The sequence below is a fragment of the Sarcophilus harrisii genome, chromosome 4 (assembly GCF_902635505.1).
Source record: "Sarcophilus harrisii chromosome 4, mSarHar1.11, whole genome shotgun sequence".
NCBI classification, from domain to species: domain Eukaryota; kingdom Metazoa; phylum Chordata; class Mammalia; order Dasyuromorphia; family Dasyuridae; genus Sarcophilus; species Sarcophilus harrisii.
The window spans coordinates 447,186,783-447,210,425 of record NC_045429.1 but is presented as its reverse complement, the minus strand read 5'-3'; the positions used below and the strand labels follow the sequence as shown (position 1 = coordinate 447,210,425).

General features: G+C 48.5%; 1 protein-coding gene across 2 annotated transcripts in view; it reads left to right on the top strand.

The window, feature by feature from the left end:
• Positions 1 to 7,834, top strand: part of CLIP2 (CAP-Gly domain containing linker protein 2) — a 111,392-nt gene extending 103,558 nt beyond the window's left edge. For both annotated transcript variants that reach the window (XM_031967934.1, XM_031967933.1), the window contains 2 exons: positions 742 to 804; positions 3,591 to 7,834. In XM_031967934.1, coding sequence (XP_031823794.1) covers positions 742 to 804; positions 3,591 to 3,602 — 75 coding nt within the window. In that variant the 3' untranslated portion in view covers positions 3,603 to 7,834. The remainder of the gene's footprint in view (positions 1 to 741; positions 805 to 3,590) is intronic.
• Positions 7,835 to 23,643: the final 15,809 nt, after the last annotated feature.

Here is a 23,643-nt window from a genome sequence, read left to right as displayed (position 1 = left end):
TCCTAAACATACGTAGAGAACCAGTCTTGGAGTTACAAAGACCTGAATTCTAATCTGTTTCGGTAGAAGGAACCCCAAGGCCAGTTAAAATGAGAAGAGCCAAAAAATAAAAAATTAAATTTTTAATTAAATTAAAGTGAGAAGAGCCACTTAGGATTCTTCAGTCCTCTTAAAGTCACATGCTTAGGATTGGTTCAAATCAGTAAGCATTTATAAAGTACCTACTATGTGCCAGGCAGTATGTTGAGAGATAAGATAACAAATTAGAAAACGAAAGCAGTTCCTGACCCCAGAGAGCTTATCATCCGATGGAGAAAGACAAAACATAAAAGTACAGAAGGCTCACATTGTGTGGCTCCTTGTTTTAGGCTGCCTCTTCATGGTTAGGGTGGCCCTAGATGGTCTCTTTTAGGAAAATGGTCAAAAAATAAGATTTTATTTAAAAAAGAAATTTTTAGAAAAGAAAATGTTGACCAGCACCCAAATTATGAGAGGGTTTATAAAAATCCCCTCAACTAGAAATGTCGGATGTGCAGAACATTGCAATGACCTGGAGTCCACAGGCCCTGGGTTCACATCCCAGCTACGTGACCCCTGGCCCATGGCCTCTTAAAGCCTCAGTTTCCTCATCTGAGGATAATCTTTAACCTTGTTTCCCATGATGGGGAAAGCGCTTTGTAAACCACAAAGGTGGAAGCTGCTCTTATTGTGAAGTCCTAACAAATTCTCTCTCGTGTACAGACCATTGGCAATTCTGGTTCCACCAATGGCATCCATCAACAAGACAAGACCTGGAAACAAGAGGTAAGGAAGCTCCTCCTGCCCCCCCACTACACCATTCTTGGGCAGAGCCCCTGCAGCCCACCAATCTCCCTTTAAAAATAAGAAGCCCAATAGCAATCAATCAATGAGCCTTACTTAAGTACCTACTGTGTACTGGGGATTGAGGGATATAAAGACATGAGCCAAACAGCCCTGCCCTTAAGAAAGTATTATTCTGACTATTAAAAAAATTCACCCAAAATACACCTAACACTTAACAGATAAATGAGGCAAGGGAAGAGTTCTTGCATTGTGGGAGTCCTTTGAACTGCCATTACTCTAGCCCCTGAAGACTTGCAAAGCCTTTCACAAATATTATCTCATTTGATCCACACAACAGGTCTGGGAGGGAGATCCTGTTATTATACCCATTTTACAGATGGGGAAACTGAGGTTCAGAATGGTGAAGGACCTTGCATAGGATGAGATGGTTAGGAAGTGCCAAAGGTCGGATTCAGACCCATGTTTTCTGACCCATACGGCATCCTGTCACTCACTAGCAAAGTAGCCGGTTCCCCTAATTTATGGAAAATCCAATGCAAAACTCAAACTTATTGTTATTCTAAAATATGATCATTGGTTCTAGCCCAGGGAAATCTGCAGGGTGAATTTGGCGAATGCAGCCGCTCCTGGGAATTCTGTATTTGTACAAATCAAGGAATTGCTCTGTGATTCCATAAAGTGAGACCACCTGGAGGCTTAGGTGTTTGGGCGGCGGTCCCATGGGTCCACCGTCTAAGCTCATCACATCAGTGACTCTAACCTCAGCTTTAAGCTTTGCTGATGCATTAAGAGTTGGGAGTTTCTATAATCTTCATTCATTAAGTCACTTTCTGTAAGCATTTCATAAGCACCTACTATGTGCTGGTACTGTCATCCTTCTCCGTGAACCTCTTACATTCTAGTTTAGGGAAAGTCTAGGGGATTGTATTTGAAGGCACAAGACCCCCATTGCTCAGAAGCTGTATGACCTAGGGCAAAGTATTTCAGCCCCAGCCCTCAGTTTCCTCATGTGTGACATGATAAGTGCCGCTAGCTGACCTTCCATGTACATAGAAAAGTAAGTAAATGCAGGTGGGAGAAATCACTGACCAGGAAGGGCAAACAGGGAAGGCCTCCTGTAGGAGGTGGCCTTTGAGGCGAGCCTTGAAAGAAACTAGGCGTCCTGAGAGGCTTTTGTGGTTGTTTGGTTGTTGTCCAGTCGTCTCCAACTCCTCACGAGCCCATTTGGGGGGTTTCTTGGCAGAGATACTAGAATGGTTGGTCCTTTTCTTCTCCGGCTCATTTTACTGATGGGGAAACTGAGGCAGACAGGGTGAAGTGACTTGGCCAGGGTCACACTGCTAGTAAGTACCTGAGGCTGGATTTGAACTCATGAAGATGACTCTTCTTGACTGGAGGCCCAGTGCTCTATACTACGGCTCCATTTAGCGCTTCTCTAAGAGGCTAAGGGAGGACATTGTGAACACGCAGAAAGAGGCCCTGGAAATAAATGGCGTGCAGCAGGAACAGCGAGGGCTCAGGCTGGTTGGGATGGAGAGTATTCCTCCCAGTGACATAACAGTAAGTGTCTAGAGCCGGGCCGAACGAAGGCCAGGCTGAGACACTGAACCTCCATCTGAGGCACGAGGGAGCCATTGATGGGTTTGTGACCTCGGCCAGACAGGGCTGGGGGTCATGATGGGAGCACAAGAGTGGAAGAGACTTCAGCTGGCATCTCAATCAATCAATCCATAAACATTAATTAAGTGCCTACTGTATGCAGGCCCTCAAGCAGCTTCCCGTCCAGTGGAAGAGATAACCATCGATCAATAATCATTAATTAAGCCCCTTCTATGTACCAGGCACTGTGCTAAGCACTGCTGATACAAGAAGAGGCAGAAGGCAGTCCCTGCCCTCCAGGAGCTTACAATCCAATGGGGGGCCCACATGCAGACGAAGCTATACCGAGCATTTCACATCCGAGGACATAGGGTGAAGGGACTTGCCCAGAGATTTGAACCCAGTTCTGAAGCTAGTCTGCGCTTTCTGCTGAACCATTAGCCCGCTCCATTTGGGAGGCAAGATTGCTCTGAGTAGTAAGAGGAAGATAGAGGAGATTTAAGGAATTGATGTGTGTGCCAGGTGACTCAGGGGAGAGAGCACTCAGCCTGGACTCGGGAGGGCCCAGGTTCAAATCCAGCCTCAGACATTTCCTAGCTGTGCCTCAGTTTCCCTCTCTGTAAATCAAGCTGTAAATCGAGATCACTTCGGTGTCTCTGCTGAGAAAACCCCAAAGTGGATTGGGAAGTTGGACATAAATGATTCAACAAAAGTAACCCAAAACACACGTACCGGGCCCCTCAGCCAGGCGTCTGTGTGTATTCTGTGGCACGGACACATGGTGTGGAATAAGCCCTGGGGCTAGGAATCGGAGGCCCCGAATTCTAACCCTGCTCCTGCCCGTGTGTGATTGCAGGCAAACCATTCTCTGAGGATGATTTGCTCCACACTCGGCAGGGGAGGTGGGATTTGAGCTGGGCCTTGAAGGATGAGTAAAATTTGCCAAGGCAGAGAAGAAAGGCCTGGATCCGCATTCAGGCCTCTCCTCATCTGATTTATAATTGAGAGCAGAGCTTTAAAAAAATAATTTCCTGTAAAATTACCCATGCATATAACCAGTCAATAAAAAACCCCCGGGGCTTTTTAGGCCGGGGGCCGAGGCCGCGACTGCCGGGGAGAGGACCTCCGGGACCGCTGGGCCTAACCCGCTGCTCGCTCTCTTCCAGGAGAAGCACTGACCTCCGAGGAGAAGGTGGAGAGAGGCCCATTCCCCGCCCGGATTCACTTCGCTTGCCTGGGCAGCCGTGCACCCTCCCGTCCGTCTCTGGCTTCTCCTCCGGGCGCTTGGCCGAGATTGTCCCTTCTGAGACAGGAATGGTGTTTGTAACAATAGTGTACTAACAGATGTGGACAATCCCCCTCCCTTGTCCCCCGCCCCGCCCCCCCCCCCTCCCCGACCTGGAGGAGTCCACAGGCACGGGTTCTGCTGGAAGGAGCCATTTGGGCCCCTTCCATCCTCCCTGCCCCCGCCCCTGTGGCCTCCAGGCCTGATCTGGACACTCGAGGAAGCCCTGGATGGCTTCTGGAATCCAATTTGCAAGGTGTGTGTGTGTGTGGTTGGGAAGACTCTGGCCTCCGAGAGTCCAGAATCATGACACCCCCCTCTCCCCCCGCCATGAACAGGAGCAATTTGGAGCACGGCCCCCGAGGAGCTGGGCCTTCCTCTCTCCCTGGCTTCCCCCTCCCCTGAGAGGCCTTGGCCTTGAGAGCCAGGAAGCGGCTGAGCTACCGCGGGATGGCTGCTGTTCTCCAAAGGGGTCCGGGATGACTGACTCCCTGCCCACCAGGGGAGACCAATGAAGCCGCCAGCTGAGACAGAAGCACTGCTGGGAGCAGGCTGTGGGAAACGTTCCTCCCCGGGGGTCCCCCCGCCCCCTTCCTCCCCGCCGTGTGATACCTACCACTCATGGTACCGAGGCCCCTCCTCGGCCAACCTCATTTCTTTTTCACACACGCCATTCCTCCCTTTGGAGAATTTACTGTGTTACGGTGAGTCATCCGACTCTCCAACTTCCCTTTTAGTGTCTTAAGCCCTCCCCGGTCCCCCTGCTTAGCTTCCTCCGGCCGTTGGCGCGAGCTTAACGCCAGCCAGCGCACGGGCGAGAGATTGGGGGGTGGGCACCGGTGGGCCGACCCCGTTACCAGCTGTGAGCCCGCCGCTGCGGGTGGATGCTCCGAGCTCTTGGGCTTAGGGGACGGTGGTTGGGAGTAGATCGGCAGAAGGGGAAGACGCAAGCCGGGCAGGCGCCAGCCTCCAAAGCCCATGCCTGCATCCCCACGGTAGGCTGCCCCAGGAACTTTGCTGGGGGAGGGAGAGGGGGCAGGGGAGGTTGCTGGAAAGATCCGAGTCAGGATCTTCCAGGGGATCGGCTCTCCCCTCCATCCCACGTCACTTTCAGACTTGTTTGTTCGGACCAAAGTGAGGTGGACAAGCAGCCAGCTCTGGCTGCTCTCGGGCTTTCCCAACCCAAGTCCCAACTCCTTGTGGGGAACATCGTCATCTTTTCCCTCTCCTCTTTTTTCCTCTCTTTGGAGCTGGGGAAGGGGCAGTCCCATTAGACTTCCAAGTTTCCAGTTGTCACTCTTGCCAGACAGAGCAACAGGACCCCATTCCTGTAGCTTGGGGATAAGATAAATGATGATGCCCTTGATCTAGAACTGGAAGGAACCGAGAGGCCAGCTACTCCAGCCAGCCCATTATATAGATGAAAATATTGAGGCTAGGAAGATCTAGAGTTAACAAGGCCCTCAGAAGCCATCGAACACAACCTCTTGTTTGGGAAACTGAGGCTCAGAGAGGTCAAAGGCAAGAAAGAAGCTTCTGTCCAGGCTGGTTGATGGACATCCAGCCATCCATGGGTCCAACAAAGGGTGACATTCTAGGATTTAGAGCCGGCTGGGACCTCAAAGATGATTTCATTTCATTCCATTGTTACAGGTGGATAAATAGGCCACGAGGGAGGACACTTGGAGAGCTGAGATTCGAACTCAGTCCTCTGAACCCAATTCTATCATCCCCTGTGGTCTCAGGTGTAACACATCCTCACTCCAGTTTTTCCAAGCTGGGAGGAAGGCCACGTCATGGAACCCTGTCTGGTGGGGACACGGCACTTCTCTCCCACTCTGCCCCCATCTCCTTCCCCTCAACCAACTCAACTGGACCAAAATCGGGAGCCTGGTCCTGGCCAGAGAGATCGCAGTCAAATCTCAGCGGGGTAGCTTAGGGGTTAGATTCGGTTCCTATCCAAATCCAAGGGAGGAATATCTCCAGCCACATTTCCCTACGAGCTTCAGAAAGACCCAGGAGGGGCTCACTGTTGGATGGGTTCCTCTATCGGGGGTTTTATGGGTACGAAATTCTCAAAAAGAGGCTCCTTCCCTCACCTTAAAAAACAAAACATCCCAACATACGGATATCTAAAGGGCAAATTCATTTTATAAACATTCCCTTAGCATTTATTGTAAATGAGGGAGTTTCCCGTGCTGGAGAAATCGGCCGGATCTCCAGATCTCAGAGTCACAGGCTGGGGTTCTGGTCTCGGACTCGGCAAGACCCAGTTTGAATCCGCTTCTGACACTTAAATCCCATCTGGGCCCCACGGGCCACTAGGATTTGGATGTCGAGTCACAGATGGATTGAGATCTGCCCTAGTTGGGGAGTTTCCGCCAGAGGCGTGTGCCCTGACGACACACGCTCTTTATATATTCACGCCTGTGCAGCATACACATCGATGCATGGATCTGCCACCCAGTGACTCCCCCCCTCCCCAGGACTCTTGAGGCGCTAGATTTCCATTAGGCGTCTATCTCCTGAGAGCCCATTGGCACCGTCCAACCCCAAGCTCTAGGGACCCCAGCCTTTCTGGTCACTGGGGAGATGACCCCTGTTTTGGGTGGCAATTGGTGTCTCCATTGATGGGTAGCAGCCAGGGTCAGGTCCCTAGGCCTTGTTCTTTCGAAGCACTGACCACTTCTTTCCTAAGGCCATCTTGTTTCAATCTCTCTGCTCTATGGTGCCCTCCGGTGGCGGGGCATCCAACAAAAGAACCAAAGCTCTTTGCAGGCCAGCACTTACCCAGATCCTCTGAGGCTCCTAGGGGCTAGAGCTGGGAAGACCCTCAGATCATCGAGTCCAGAGAAGTTGTGACTCGCCTTCAGTCACACAGGGTATAAGTCAATGAGCTGGAAATGAATCCAGGTCATAGAAGGAATGATCGAATTAGAGCCGATGGGGACCTCAGAAGCCATCTAGTCCAACAACCTCATTTGAGAAACTGAGGCCCAGGTCACACCGGTAGCAAGCTCAAACTCAGGTCCTCCGACTCCTAACCCAGCTTCTCTTTGCACTATAGTCCAGGCGTTCTGCCTCCAAATCCTTCCTTTGATACCAGGCTGCCTCCCACCTAGGATTGCCAGGGGACCCAGGCCAGTAGAATAGCCTCCCTCCAGTCGTGCTGGTCCTCGTCTCCCCTCGCTCAGAACAGTTCTCCTTCCCCTGCTTGTTCACTGCTGCCTTCCTGCCACGTAGAACCTCAGTGAGACTTGATGACATCCCTAGTTCCTCTCCCCTTGTCCTGCTGTGACGCAATGGGATGGGCCTGTGAGTCCCAAGGCCATGGGCTTCAGAGATCTTGCATCATGGAGTGCAGATATTTACTGGGGAGGAGGAAGCCGATGTAAGAGCGATAGAGAATTTTCTCTAGTAAGTCGGGGCCCCTAGAAAGGTCGTGCCCCAAGAATGATGCCCAGGTTAGGTGCCCTCTCAGATGTAGGAACTATCCCCCCACATTTGGTGCAGATTCACATCCTTTGATGTGCTGAGCAAAGAGCGACACTAGCTAAGCCCGACCCTCCTCCCCACCTGGATCTTAGGTGTTTTCATTTAAAACAGCAACATGTTTAGGAAACTTAACAACCTAATCTAAGTTCAAATCCTCTGTTACCTCCATCGGGTTCTGGGAATTCTCTAGGAAGGGAAGGGTTAACCCACTAAAATCTTATCCTGTCAACAGAATCATGGCAGCTGTGGATGGGTGGGCAGAAGTGAGGTATACAATAGGAGGGGAGGGCCCGCTTACTTGGGCCAACACAGTGCCAGTGGATCACCAAGTCCTTTGGGGATGGGACCGCGTCTAACGATTTGGATGCCGAGAATCGCGGAGAGAGTCGTTTCTCTGATAATGTCTGTTTTGGGGGGCTTGGTTTTGTTTCATTTGGATCTTCCTCTGTTCGAATGTCGTACAAACTGATGAGTTTCTGATTGTGTCACTCGGGTCTGTTGCCATGAATCACAGCTTCTCCCTACCCTTTTGCTCCCTTCCCCTTCCTGAAACTTGAATGGATAAAAGTGTGGTGAGTTCCTACTAAGAACAATAAACTTGTGGCTGAGGTCTGGGACCCACTGGCCTGAGGCAGCTGTTCCCTTTTCTCTAGAGGTGGGATTGTGGTCTGTGGAAGATACTGGGGTCATAGAGGACCTCGGCCAACGGGCAATTTGGTTAAATATTTATTAGGTGCTTTACTATGCTAGGCCTCGAGTCTGCAAAGTCAAAACTGAAATTATTCCCATCTTCGTGTTGCTTACATTCTATTGGGGAGGAGAAAACTGAATCTTTTACTGCAAAATAATTTCCAGAGGGAAAGTGTGCTAAATAACTAGGAAAAGTGGTCCCTGAGTGATTCTGGAAAGGAAGCTACATGTCCCATAAAGGGGTGCCCTCCAGAAAGCAGGAGGGATACAGATATCCAGGAGACATATAAAGGGACCTTGAGGGAGGAGTCATAACAGAAGGTAGACGGTGGGAGATGAAGTAGAAAAAACAGGAGGGCTAAGGATACCCAGAAGAGACATAAAGGGACCTTGAGGACAGAATCATAACAGAAGGTGGAAGGTGGGAGATGAGATAAAAAAGGCAGGAGGGCTAAGGATACCCAGAAGAGACATAAAGGGACCTTGGGGCAGAAGCATAACAGAAGATGGAAGGTGGGAGATGAGATAGAGAGAAAAGTGTCCTGATCATCTACTTGAACTCAGTTGGGCCAGTTCCTTTCCTGAATACAGCCCCCATTCCCCTTTCTTGGGACCCCAAACAAATTCTAGGGAGCACAGGCTGTGTGGAGATCAAATCTTTTTTTAATCAGTGACTTGGATGAAAGACACAGATGTCTTGTTCAATTTGCAGAAGATGAGAGTTGGATGGAAAAGCTTGCAGCTGGCTAAGCCATTGTTGGCCCGAATCCAAGAAGATGAAATTTAATAACAATGAATGTAAAATCTTACGCTTGGGATTTAAGCAAAAACAACCCGACTTCAAAAGTCTAAGATGGGGGAGGTACAGCTACATTCCAGTACATTCTGAAAAAGTCCTCGGGGTCTGCAGGTTTACGGTGAGTCAACAGTGTAATATGGCGGCCAAAGGTGGGGAATGCAATCTTGAGATGTATCCAAAGCGAGACTGTGCCCAGGATTAGGGATGCCCCAAAGCCACTGGATCCTGCTCTTGTCACACCACATTGGGAATATTAAGTCCATTCGTTCTGGCCGCCATGTTTTAGGAAAAATATTGACAGGATGGAGAGTGTCCAGAGGAGGAAACCCAAGCGGGTGAGTGGACTAATGATTACCCAGTGAGGACTCGAAACCGGAAATATTAAATTTGAGGAAGAGAAGAATAAGAAGGTATCGGATATCTTCTGAACTTCCCTTTCATCACTTAGGGAGCCATTTTCCCTTTATTCCCCTCAGTTTATAACTTCAGTGTTATCCTTGACTTCATCTTCTCCCTCATCTCCACCTATTTTATCAGTCTTGGGAGTTTTACCATTTATACTTCAACTACATCTCTTTCACAGCCATCACCTTACTCACTGCCTCCTAATTCAGTAATTCTTACCCTGGGAGGTCCATAAAAATAAAAACCAATTTTTATGATTATATTCCAATAGCATTGTTTCCTTTGTCCTCCTGTGTTTTATTTTATGTATTTAAATCATTGATTCTGAGAAAGGGTCCATAGGCTCTACCAGATTGCCAGAGGGGATCCGTAACATAATTAGGGTTAAGGACTTCTTGGAAATTGGCCTCCCTGACTCCAATCACTTCCCTTTGCCATCCATCAGCCACATGGCCACTCGGGCAAATTCCCTTAAAGGCAGATCTGACCCTGTGACTCCCCTGCCCCTTATAATAAAGTCTGCTTGCCCCCTAGTGCCTCTAGCATCTAATATAAATTCATCTATTTGCTTTTAAAATTCTTCCCAGTTTGACCCCAAACTACCTTTCCAGCTTCATTACACATTATTCTCCCCTCCATGCTCTAAGTCCAGTCAAACTGGCCTTCCCGGCCTCCCACAGAAAGTCCAAGGATGGCCTGTTTGGGGGCCATCCCCCATATTTGGAATATACTCCTTCCTCCCTTGGTAGAATCCCTTGTTTCCATCCAGACTCAATTCAAGCATCACCTTGTACATGTAGCCAGTGCACACAGGGCTTCACTGGCCCAGAGTAAGGCTGGCTCCGGCTCTCCACGGCAGAGTTCTGGGTTTCCCTGAGGGTTAGAACCTCAGCTCGAGACACCATCTTGTTTTGTTCCCACTATTAGTCACTAGTAAAGTTAGGGGGGAAAGTCTAGGATGAGAACCCCAGTTTCCTGATCTTAAATCCAGAGCTCTCGAGAACATCATCTCATTTGATTTTTACAATGTATTTGGGAAGGAAACAGAGGAGAAGTGAATATCAGGTCCATTTTGTCACCTAGCATTTGTTAAGTTCATCCGATATTGCCACCAAGATGGTTTCTAGGCTGTGGGGATAGGGATTGGTTGAGAGGTTAGTCCTGTGAATCATTTATACAGGGCACCCCAAAATGCAGTTTTAAACTTTAAAAAACATTCTAAAGTTTATTAAAATTCTGAAAAAAAATTATTTGGTTTTGTGGCTCAGAAATGAACACAATACCCCAGATTTGGGGATTTAATTTGTATGGCCTTGAAATCGCACTTGAGGTTTGACTTTCCTGCCTTCTTGTGGCCGAAGGGAGACCCAGGCTCGACTTTCCAGGTTTCCTGTAATTCTCATCAAGGAAAAGAGATTTGAACTGAGGCAAAAAAAGACTTAAATTAGGCAAGATTCTCTAGTGGAGAAGCTATAGAGGGAAGAGGTGGAAGGGATCAGGCTCTCCTCCAGATACATGGTTCAGTTTCCTCATCCATCAAACGAGGGGGCCAGAATGGCTCAATTCCGAGGCCCCTTTTAGCTCTCAATCTGTGGTTCCATGAATAGCCCACTGCCTGCCGTGGTTGAGGGGTACACGTGTGTCTCCCCAAACTCTCCCTCCTTTTCTCTGCCAACTCTTCCCTTTTGGCCCTTCTTCCACAGGGCAGCAGGGAAACGGACAAGGTTACCTTTGGGGCTCTCCAGCCTGAATTTGGGGGGTGCCGTGGCAGGGATCTTTCTCAGATTCTCCCCTCTCTTAGCCTTCGCTGAAGGTTTCCTGATCTGGAGAGAATCAGGAAGTTTTCTTCTCTCCCCCATCCGTTCTTTTTGAGTGTGCTGCTTCCTCCCCCAGAAAAACCTGCCTCTGACCCCCTTGGACCTCCATCTTGCTCCTCCTAACCAAAACTCACCTTCCCGACATGCTCTGGGCCGGAGTCGACAGGAAGCTAACTGGCTTCCCAGGAGACCAGGAGAGGGACCCTCCCTCTGTGACCAGGTAGTGGGAGAACTGAAAGGCTTAAGGAGCCGGTGAAAGCCAGAAGGGCGGGGCGAGCTCTGGTCCAGCAGGGCACAAGGAGTAGGACACTACTTTTGGTACTCACGGATCACGACCTCGGGGAGGTGACGCCATGGCAACCAAGTGAGCTGGAATTAAGAGAGGGAGGGAGAGCTGGGCCAGGTCACTCTCTCCTCCAGATCCAGGGCACAACTGGAACAAGAATAAACAATAACCTACTTAGAGCTCCTTCCCAGAAGTCTTTGCTTGTAATGCTTGCAAAAGGCCACCAGGTGGCCACCTTACCCATCCCCAAACTTCAATTCCTCAGTATTCTTTCAACCTCAGGACCTCAGGGATAATTTATTCCAATCCCTTCTTCTCACTCCTGGGGAAGCTGAAGCCCAGAGCAAGGTCAGGGTAAGTCTTTCCTTCGTGTCCTTCCTTCAAAATGTATTAATCAAGCCAAGTCTCAAATATCAAGTCATCAAGGAGTCAAGTATTTATGAAGTGCCTACTGTGCGCTAGGTATTAGGGATACAAATGTGAGGAATCAAACAATCCTATCTACATTCTAGGGGAGGAGACAACTACATACAAACGCATACACGGTGTAAATAGAACCTTAATAAATATATTAATATGTGCAATATATATCAAAAGAGACTTGAGGCCATCAAAAGGTGAGGATGCTGTGTGGATGGGGAGAAGGGGGCAGATGTTCAAATATATTGGGAGGTTGGAAAAGACAAGTTTTGTGGTACAACGGAGAGAAGCCTAGAATCAGTGTCGAGGAACCGAGGTCCGATTTTGCTCAGGTGAGTTGAAGGGAACTCTAGATCTAGGATCCTCCGACCACTGCTCACTTCCAGGCTGAGGGATGGATTAGGAATAAATTCAAAATTCTCTTGACATCAGAAAGGGATCCTTTCGTTGTTATTCATTTGTTCTGATCATGTCCGACTCTTTGTGACCCCATTTGGGGTTTATTGGCAAAGATCCTGAACTCGTTCGCCGTTTCCTTCTCCAGCTCATTTTACAGAAGAAGAAACTGAGGTAAACAGCATTAAGTGACTTGCCCAGAATCACACAGCTAGAAAATGGCTGGAGCTGGATTTGAATTCATGCAGATGAGACTTCCTGATTATGGGCCCAGAGTTCTATTCCGTGCACCATTACTGAGTGTTAATGAGGCATCTTTGCCATCCTTGCCATAACCCCTTATTACTCCTTCCACATCAGGATCTTTCCCACCAGAGTCTCGTAAATGATCTAGTTGTATCTAGAACAAAATTTACAACCAGCTAAAAACGGACTGTCAGGGCTTCCAGGAACACCCCCGTGCTCCCGAAATATTCCCCACCCCAGCCTGTATCAGTGCCTGGAACTGCAGGCACTTCCCACCATTTCTTGGGGGCTACAACAACTTTTACAAGTCCAGGCCCCTACGAGAACGTCTTTATTCCTCAAATAGATGAAACCTTCAGAAATCCTCTTCTTTTCTCTGGGCCTCCATTTACCTGAAAGGATGAGTTAAAATGAATCCTCTCCAAGACCAAGGCCCTTCTCAGAGCTAACTTTTTATAGTTGTATGAACCATTCTTTACATCCTTAGCAGCCAATTTCGGAGCTGAAATTATGACAGCTGCTGGAGGTAATGATAATTTCCATAATTGGAGATACCTGCCTATCCGCACAGTTAATTAGAAGTCCAATTTAGATTTAGTGAAAAGGATGATGGTATATTACCAATGACAAATTGCACAGGCAAAACAGCAGAGAAGGTATGGGACACAAGGATGTAGGCCAGTCCTAATCAAGGGATGATAGATGGCCATCCAGAAGGTATTACAGAGTAGCAATGACCCTAGGAGTGAGAGGGCCCACAGGAGAACATGAAATAAGGCCTGGATGGGTGGCCCCAGTTTCTCTCTTTTTATTTAATTAAAACCTTTTATTTTCAAAACATATGCATGGACTGAGACCCTTGCAAAACCTTGTTTTCCAAATTTTCCCCTCCTTCCCCCTCCCAAAATGACAAGTAATCCAATATATGTTAAACATGTTATAAATCCAATATATGCATACATATTTATACAATTATCTTGCTGCACAAGAAAAATCAGATCAGAAAGGGGAAAAATGGGAAAGAAAACAAAATGCAAGCAAACAACCACAAAAAGTAAGTGAGAATACTATGTTGTGATCCACACTCAGTTCCCAGAATTATCTCTCTGGGTGCAGATGGCTCTCTCCATCACAAGATCATTGCAACTGGCCTGAATCATCTCATTGTTGAAGAGAGCCACGTCCCTCAGAATTGATCATTGTATAATCTTGTTGTTGCCGTGTACAATGATCTCCTGGTCTTGCTCATTTCCCTCAGCATCAATTCCTGTCATTCTCTCCAGGCCTTTCTGAAATCATCCTGCTGGTCGTTTCTTACGGAGCAATAATATTCCATAATATTCATATACCACAATGTATTCAGCCATTCTCCAACTGATGGGCATCCACTCAGTTTCCAGTTTCTGGCCACTACGAATAGGGCTGCCACAGACATTTTTGCACATACAGGTCCCTTTCCTTTCTTTATGATCTCTTTGGGGTATAAGCCCAGTAGTAACACTGCTGGATCAAAGCGAATGCACAGTATGATAACTTTTTGAGCATAGTTCCAGACTGCTCTCCAGAATGGTTGGATCCGTTCACAGTTTCACCAACAATGCATCAGTGTCCCAGTTTTCCCACATCCCCTCCAACATTTGTCATCATCTTTTCCTGTCATTTTAGGGATGGCCCCAATCTCTACCACTTGCAGAAGTAACCACTGTAGATGGGATCCCAAATCCACTAAAACACCCATGAATTCAAGTTTCCATTCTATTGAGGGAGACACGATGTATATTTATATATGTCTGTGTAGATCACATATGTATACATATATGTGTGTGTGTGTGTGTGTGCTGAATACATATGAAAATAAAGTAGCCTTGGGAAGAAGAGCACTAGCAGCCGGAGCCATCAAGAAAGACTTAATGGGAGAATTTGAATTGATTCTTGAAGGATTCCAAGAGGCGGGGGAGGAGGGAGTATCTTCCTGGCTTAGGCTTCCTCTGCCAAAATTTTCTAGACGTTTTCTTCATGGCATAACAGTATCCACTTCAACAGGAAGTGCTTGGTTTAAGCAGAAAGCTGCCCACTCCCTCTTGATTGGCCCAGACCCTTGGGTGGGTGGGTGGAACTATTCATTCCTAAATCTTGTCAAAACAGGATCATAATATCATAGATGTGGAGCTGGAAGGGACCTCTGAGGCCACGTAGACCAGCTCCCTCAATTTACCAAGAAGGAAACTGAGACCCAGAATGCTCAAGTAGCTATGAGGTCACACAGGTCCTCTGATTCCAAGACCAATGTTCTTTTCACTTCCCCAAAGTTACACAGCTCGTGTTAAAACTAGGGTTCAGTCCCAACTTCTCTGACCACAAATCCATTCTGAAACCCTCCATTAGCTCCATCAGTAGGCGGTGGCTAGATGGCACAATGTTGAAGGGCACTAGACCTGGACTCAGGAAGACCTGAATTCCAATGCAGCCTCAGATACCGAGCGGTTGTATGATCCTGGGCAAGTCACTCAGCCCTCATTTATCTCACTTTCCTCAAATATAAAATGGGGTAATAATAGCCCCCAACCTCCCAGGACTGTGGTGAGGATCAGATGAGAGAATATTTGTAAAACACTTAGCATAGTATTTGGCACACAGTAGGTGCTTAATAATGTTTCTTCCTTCTTTCTTTCTCCCCTTCTACCACCACTGCATCACAATGATTTCTGCAGCTGCGGTGTTCCATCCCTAGTCCCCTGCAGATCCCCATTGAACTACAATACACCCGTGAGGTCTGTGTGATTCATTGTCGTCTCCCTCCCACCCAATGTGACACCTTAGTGATTTTTGGATGGGATCGAAGAATTCAGTGGCATGAACTCCCAATCAAAAAATTCTCCCTATCATGCGGATCACCAGATGCTCAGAACTCAGAGCTCGGAAGCGGCCCTTTAGTTCCAGTCCTCCCAAATCGGAGCATGTTCTCTCTGTTCTTTGCATGCAGTAGGCAGTTAATAAGTGTTCGCTTGACTCAGCTGAGTACTTTTATAACGCCCTTGATTGACAAATCTTGTTAACAGCATTACCTCCTTTCCAACTTTCCAATGAGTCTGTGACCGTGTCATTATCTCCAGTTTACAGATGGGGATAAGAAATCTCAGAGAGGTTAAATGTTGCCTGTGTCCCACAGCTGAGAAAGAATGGGATAAGATGGATCAGTCCTAAGATAGGGACAGGCCCTAGAGTCAAGAGGAACTGAGTTCAAATCTAGCCTCGGTCACTTGGCCCTTACTAGGGGTGTGACCCGGGGCTAGTCACTTAACCCCAGTGGCCTTGCCAAAATTAAAACAAAGTCCTAAGATAGAGAAATAGATACTGGGAAAGGGAAACTTGGGATACCCATAATAAACATTCCCAGTTCCAGACAGCCCGGCTTCATCATGGCCCTCCCTGACACGTTTTGCTCCTTCCCACCTCTCTGGGTTTTTCCTTTTGGGGGACATCTGCCCCCCCCACTTTTTAAGTGTCCCCTGTGAGCCTCTTCAGCCCCCTCCCTTACTCTCCTTGCCTAGTTTTGGTTTGCCTTGTTTGCTTGACTAGTTTTCTGCCCCATTGCTCCCCTGGGACCCACTGCTCTCTCCCAGGTTGCCTACACTCTCACTACCATGTCCAGAGGCCTTTTCTCAGCTCTCCTTCTCTGAGGCTTCTCGCAGCTTTCCACACACTAGGTGACCTCTTCCTGAGACCTCCTTCTCCTTCAGTTGTTCTGCCTCTACTGTCTCTTGTCCAGCTGAAACCTCTACTCCCTTGGCCATTAATAACGATCCACTTCCTCCCTTCTAAGAGTGTCCTCCGAGGATCTGCCGTGGTCCTTCCCTCTGGGTGTTCTCTTTCTTGGTGACATCCATGGTGGATACCGTGTATCCCTGTGTCTGCAGCCCCATCTTCTCCCATGAATTCTTCCCTTCCCAAACTCTGGTTGGATAGCTCCTGGCTGCCTCATAGGAAATAAATGCCCCCCACACCCACCTCTCCTTCAAATAGCTCTGTTTCTGCTGAGGTACCATAGTCCTTCTGGTCACTCAGGGTTTCATCATCAGGATCACTCCTGAATCTCACCCCTTTTTCCTCTGCCGCCATTTGCAATCAGTTGCCAAATTGTTGATTCTGCCTTTGAAATCTGACTCTTGCCTGACCCTTCTCCATTCACGTGGCAGCCACTTTAGGCCGGTCCCTCATCACCTCTCGTCTGAACAATTGCAATGACTTCTCTAGCTCTAGTTTCCTCCATTTCCCATCCATCCTCCACCTGGTTACCAAAATCAATGAATGAACATTTATTAAACACTTACTCTGTGCCTTGCAAGCACCATACTCAAAGCACTAAGAACAAAAACGAGGGGGCGACTAGATGGCACAGTGGAGAGAGTGCCAGCCCTGGAGTCAGGAGGCCCTGAGGTCAAAAGCGGTCTCAGGTACTTGACTTATCACTTAACTCCACTTGCCTTGCCAAAAAAAGAGAACAAAACTGCCCTCGATGGGTTTACACTCAACAGAGGAAGATACATATTTTCCAGTAGCAGCCGTCTTCCTAATTGTATTATCTTTCTTGCTTCTCTGCAACTAGCCTGCAACAGATCCCCACCGCCTATGGTATGAGACAGTGTGGTTCTATGGACAGAGCAGGGAGTTGCAGCCAATCCTGATTCTGCTCCTTACTCCCTGTGACCCTGAGCAAGTCATTCCCTCTCTCTGGGCCTCAGTTTTTTGAAATGAGAGAACTGGCCTAGATGATCTTTAAGGTCCATTCATTCTAGTTCTAAATCTAGAATTCTTACTTATTTATAACTGAATTATAAATCTATAACTCAAATGCTCTTGGATTCAGCCTTTTCCAATATGATTCCAACCAATGTTTCCAGCCACTATTTCCTTTCGGAAAACCCCTCTCGGGACCTCAGTTTCTCATCTGTACAATGGGGATAGGAATAGGTGACCCCTCAAGAGGTCAAGGACCTATTTCTTTTAGAGAAGAAGCGTGGCAGAGTGGATACAGTCTTGGATTTGGTGGATGCAAATCCTGTGTCTCCCACTTATCACCTTAGTAACTTTGAATACATCTCTTTACCTCAGTGATCCTCGATTTCCTCATCTGTAAAATAAAGGGAATTTCTTTCAGCTCTGAATCTATGTACTCTACATTCCAACCACACTTGACTTTGAAAAGCTCCCTCTTACTTGCACAATTGTTAATGGCATCCCCCTTACTTAGAACGGACCCCTCCCCTATCCCATAATAATAATTCACTATCCTCTTATCTGCTAATATTCACAAAGAATTTTTCCTCACTAGGATCCTTTGAGGTAGGTAGTGGGAGTGTTATTATTATTATTATTATTAATATGCCTATTTTACAAGTAAGGAAACTGAGGCAAGGATCAGTGAAGTGACTTGTCCAAGGTGACACAACTAACAAAGGTCAGAGCTGAGACTTGCTACTGATATCACATCTGGCGCATTTTTCATTATATCAAGTGTTCAGTTTTACTTATGAATGACTTTCTCCTCCAAGGTCCAGGTCAGATACTACTTCCTCTAAGGACCATTTCCTGAGCCACCCCTCTCGAAATGAGCGTCCCCTCTCTCAATCTCAAGGGCCCCCGTGCTTGACCTCCCCTAGGAGTTTAATTCTTTTTTTAACTTGAATTATAATTTGTCTCCCTATCTCATCTCTAATTTCTTGTAATTTATTGTTATTTCCATGAGTATCTCTTGTACCTAGTACTGTTCTTTGAACATAGTAGGTGCATAATAAATGTTCATTGAATTTGAATCTTTGATCAAGCTCTATCTCCTCCGTGAGGAATCTCATCTACTCCTAAGCCATCCTAATTTCTCCTCTAGCCCCAGTCCTGAGCGTCAGTAATTCCTGATTTGACATTTCCCGCATCCTTATGTGAGTGTGAGCAAGACTCTGGTCCCCTGTGCAAGGTCTGGGCCTTTCCCCCCTTCCATCTGCCCACAAATGGAACTGTGTGATTCACTGATGGAGCTGAGGCAGACCTGAGGACAAAGACTGGGGGGAGTAGAGAGCTCAATCTGGAGAGTCTCCCAAGTCTCCAGAGCTTGGGGTCCCATTCGGCAGCACCCACTCTCTTCCCAAATCTCCCAAGAATTAATTGAAGGGAATTATGCAAAAGAGCCAAGGTTTGAAAGAGTCATTTGAATCTCAATAAGGTGTCTACTTTAAAAATAGCAGCGACTGCAGTTCCTGGGTAGGTGGAGTTGGAGAAGGGAGATGAATGGGGGGAGAAAGATGGAGGAGAGGGTAACTTTAACCCCTGTGCAGAGGGGCAGAGCTTGAGCACCTGGGCAAGGAAGAGGAAAGGCTCCGTGTGTGTGTGTGTGTGTGTGTGTGTGTGTGTGTGTGTGTTAGAGACAGAGACAGAGAGACAGAAAGAGACAGAGAGACAACAGAGAGAGAGCTCTATACATTTGAGTCATGGTATAAATAGAGTTTCACCTCTAGGGATCATTTGGCAACTTCCAATTCAACTCAATTTCAAATCAGAGTAGTTTTCAAAACCTACCATGGAGTGGCAAGCACAGGATTCTAAGAGCTAAGGACTCCAAGAGATGAAGGTCAAGAGGGAAGGTATTGTTCCAGGGGTAGGGACCGGCCAGTGCAAATTCAAGTGTCAGGAAATGGAGGGTGAGAAACAGCAAGATTGACTGGACTGGTGACTGTGGAAAGAGAAAGAATGGTCAATGAGCAGAAAAGAAAAGGGGACCCAGAATGTGAAAGGTTTTAAATCTAAAACTGAGGAATTGATATTTTACCCTGGAGGAAATAGGGAGCCACTTAAAATTCTTGAGCAGAAGAATGACATGGTTGAGTCAATGTTTTTTAAAAATATGTTATTCTGAAAGCCGCTTCCTAGAATTGGCAGAATACTAAGCAAGAGAGGAGGCCTGGGGATTCAAATTCTACATCTGAAGCTCACCATCATTTTGCTCAACTCTGCGTATTTATGACAAGGGTCTTGTTTTCTTTTCTCAAAAGGGAAGGTGGGGAGGGAGCAGAAATAAACGCTTGTTAATTTTTAAAAGTTCACCATCTTTCATGGTCCGACAGGTGACAAACACAAAATGTCCTGGGAAACGTGACCCATAAATCGCGTGGAAGCTAGAATAGCGTCACAGACCAAACTGTTGCCCATACAAGTAAATGTAACATGAGCACTTAGAATGTTTTCAGGATTGATCCTACACCGGAAACTCATTCACTCCAAGGTAAATGGAATGAAAAGCTTTCAAAATATAGAGACCAATGGGGTGGCATCCAACAGAAAAATCTGTTTATCTGAGAAATAAAGTTTAAATTACAAAAAAAAAAGAAAGAAAAAAGAAAAAAAAAAGAAATACAGAGACCAAGCAGAGAAGATCAAAGCCATGTTGAGAAGAAAATAGAGCTTCTCTCCAGACATCTTTCACTCAGTCTCTCCAGTTGCTGCCTTTATCCTACCCTCCAAACTAGGCCACAAGATGCAATGGCCGGAAGGAGCCGTTGGGCTCTGTAATGTTCCCCCTGCTACAAAGGTAATCTGCCCTCTATCCTCTCCTCTACCTTTTTCTTGGAGAATTGTAAGGAAAGCCCCATTACCATTGCCTCTGGAAAGAGTATTCAGTAAAAGGCTTTACTGTGGCCCATTCTGCTTCTGGGTGACATCTTAGACCCTAATTTCCTTCCTCTTCACAATATCTCTGAAATCTGCCCCCTTCTCTTCTCAGATATTGCCCCCACTCTGATGGAGCCTCATCACCTCACACTTAGATGATTGCAATAGCTGCTGGGAAGCGGGGGGAGTGTCTACTTCAAATCGCTCCCCACTCCAGCACATCCTCCACAAAGTCACTAAAGTGATTTTCCTAAAACACAAATTTATTGGACTCATTAAACTCCAGCGGCTCTCTATACCTCCAGGACCGAATATACAATGTTCTATGTGACAGGTAAAAGCCATCGACTTCACCCCCTTCCTACCTTTTCCATCTTCTTTAGCCACTGTCATTGTCCATCGTTTCAGTTTTTTCTGACTGGTTTTCTTGGTAAAGATACCAGACTGGTTTCCCATTTTCTTCTCAGATCATTTTTTACAGATGAAGAAACTGAGGCAGAGTTAAGTGACTCATCAAAGGACGTACAACTGGTCAGTGTCTGAGGTCAGATTTGAACTCATAAAGATGAGTCTCCCTGTGCCTTCCGGTGCTCCCTCCCTCCCTGCCATCCTTGGTCTCTACAATCATCTTCACTGTTTTCTCGATGTTCTTGGAACACAGCACTCCACCCGTGGTGGGCCTCGAATGCCAGGAAATGCAAATCTTTGGATTTGAGCTGATGGGTAGGTGGGAGTTAAGGCCAGATCAGAAGATCTCTCTTGCAGCCCTTTGTAAATATTAAAGGGCTGTGTAAATATGTGCTCGAGGAATCCTTATCAACTGGAGCTGGACAAATCCAAAACCTCCTTATTTCCTTGGCTTTCCAGGGGAGGGGCAGCTCCTGCCCTGTGTGAGGAGAAGCCCCCAGCTGTTACTGAAGGAAGGGGGCCAGGAGCTACAGACCCAGGCGTCAGGCTCAGAACGCAAAGGAGTCAGTCCGAGAAGCATCCTGGGAAGCTCCAGGAAGGAAGTGAGAGGACAAAGAAGATGCATCCACTTGCTGGAGAGGCTTCTTTGTCTTCCTGGGTGTCTGTCTCTCTGTCTTTTCCAAGAAGAGAAGGGGGAGGCATGTTTGCTGATATTTGAAGGGCTGAGATTGGGAGAGAGTAGACTTGGGCTAGTTGGTCCCAAAGGACAGAACTAATAACAAGGTGGAAAATTGCTTTTTGTCCGTCTGTTCACCCTCCTGTCTTCCTGCCTGTCCATCCTCACCCTTCCACCCTGTCTATCTGTCTGCCCTTATCTCCCCACCTGTCTGTCCGTCCATCCTCACCTCACCTGTCTGTCTGTCTGAACTCACCCCTGTCTGTCTGTGTGTCTGTCCTCATCCCCACCTGTCTTCACCTCCTGTCTGTCCCTCCATCCTCACCCCCACCTGTCTGTCTGTTCCCACCTACCTGTCAGTCTTCACTGGGGTTCCACAAAGGACAGGTCCCCCCCTTCCCCCACAGGATCGGGCCGTGACCTGGGCCGCCCAGCGCATCCTGCCCCGTGGGCATGAGCAGGAGCAGATGCTGGGACCCTCTGAACCCCGGCCCATTCTCAGACACCTCGTTCAGGGCCCTCCCATCCCAGAGGCAGTGAACCTGTCCCTAGGAAGCACCAGGGCCTGGGACCCTGCTGCTCTGCTTCTCTCTCAGGGAGTCTCTCTCCGCTCTGGGCGGGAACCTCAGGCTTTTCTTTCTCCTGAAACGGCTGAACTTCGATGACCTGGGCCGGACCAGACCGTGTGGTACCAGAGAGATCCGGCCTGTCTCCTGGGGAATCGGAGGGGGGGAGGGGGGCGTGATTGGGATTCAGGGCACAGGCCCCGGGCTGGCGGGTTCTCCGAGTCTCTGTTCCCAAGGACAGCGGGCAGGGAGGGTGTCCCCGGCCTGGCGGAGGCTGCTTATTAATTAAGAGGCAAGGCATGTTCGGGGCCTGTCTCATTCCAATAAAAAGCATCAGGGGTATTAATTACTAGATGGAGCTGATAGAGGCCTCAAAGTTTACTTTGGGTGGGGGAGGCTGCGCTGAGCGGAATAACAATGGGCTCGGCGGTAACCTTGGCCTTGTCCTACCGGGACTGCCATGGCTCCCGTCTGCAGAACAGGGGGGAGGGGGAGGGGGGGAGGGGACCGGGCCTGCAAAGGCCCCGGGGGATTCTGGGAAGCCTTGGGGGCGGGGGCCGAGGGGGGCCAGGGCTCGGGAGCTTTCTTTGAGGGATGCCAAGGCAAAGGATGCAGGAGCCGCAGGGGCCTAAGCATCACTCCTGTGGTCTAGCTCCCTGTCCCACTGGGGAAACTGAGGCACAGAGTGCAGCGGCTGAGTCAGAGCACTCAGGGTCTCTGGTTTCAGATTCAAAGGGTCTTCCCACATATATATCTATGTATCTCCTCATACACACACACACACACACACACACACAATGCACATGTACGTCCTCACACACACTCATATATACACACATACATATAGACATCTGCACAGACATCACCCCCACCCCCACTGGGGAAGCCTTGGAATTTCCTTTTTCCCTAGGAATCTGTGTGCTAGAGGGGTCAGATGGGGGGGTCAGACTCTGAGGGTCTCCTCGTGGAGCATTCATTAAGCACTTACTGGGTGCCAGGCTCTGGAGGAACACAAAAAAGTGGGAGCCCAGACCGGGTCTCTGCCCTGAGGGAGCTGATTCCAGTGGGGAAGACCACATGCAAATGCCAGTGATGGAGGAGGAGGAGAAGGAAGAGGAGGAAGAGGAGGAGGAGGAAGGGGAGGAGGAGGAGGAGGAGGAGGAGGAGGAGGAGGAGAAGGAGGAGAAGGAAGGCCGACTCAGAAGAAAGGGGCTGTGGGGGGCCTGGAAAGGCCCCTTCGTGAACGTGGACTTTGAGCTGAGCCTGAAGGAGGCCTGGGGAGCTAAGGGAGGAGGGAGGGAGTCCAGCCCATGCAAATGCATGGAGTGGGGGGGGGAAGAGCAGGTCCGGAGCTTCTGGGTCATGGAGGGGGTGGGAGGGAACAAGGCGAGAAAAGCCAGTACCTGGGCCCGGCTCTCCTGACCTATGACTTTGGTCTCTTGCTGTCCCCTGCACTGCTCTCCAGAATTCCCAGGCTTTACCTGAGGGAACAATAGAAACTCTTATTGAATCCCGCTCCTCCAGGAACCTTCCTACCTTGTGAGAGTGGGAGAAGGACTCCTCCTCCTCCCTAACGCCACTTAGCCGTTGCCCATCAGACTTGGAGGACATGAACATGGCCGTGGCCCCTGGAAACTTGACACAGCAAGCAGGGGTGTCCGTGTGGGGGTCACCTGGCGCATCCCTCCTTTTACAGCGGAGCAAACTGAGAGCAGGTGATCGGACTCAAGTTTCCCTGTAGGTCAGTAGGTACCAGCCCAGATGCCAGCTGCTCTCCCTTTTCCACTCTGGGTAATGCCCGGCTCTCACTGACCGTCCCCTCCTTGGCCAAGGCCCAAAGGGAGCATAGACTTTCCTGCCTGGTCTGCTGGGCTTACTCCCGAGCTCTGCTGTCCCCAGGCTCTTCGCCAGTCCGACTGGGAGCTTCCAAGCTTCCGTGTCTGGACCAGGCGGCCGCTCCTTTGCTGCTCTCCTCCACCCATATGTTTCTCCTTGCCCCCACCTGTCACCTACACTGGAGCCCCTAGTAGCAACCCTGGGAGCTTATGGGCAGCCTCTTCTCCGAGGGGTT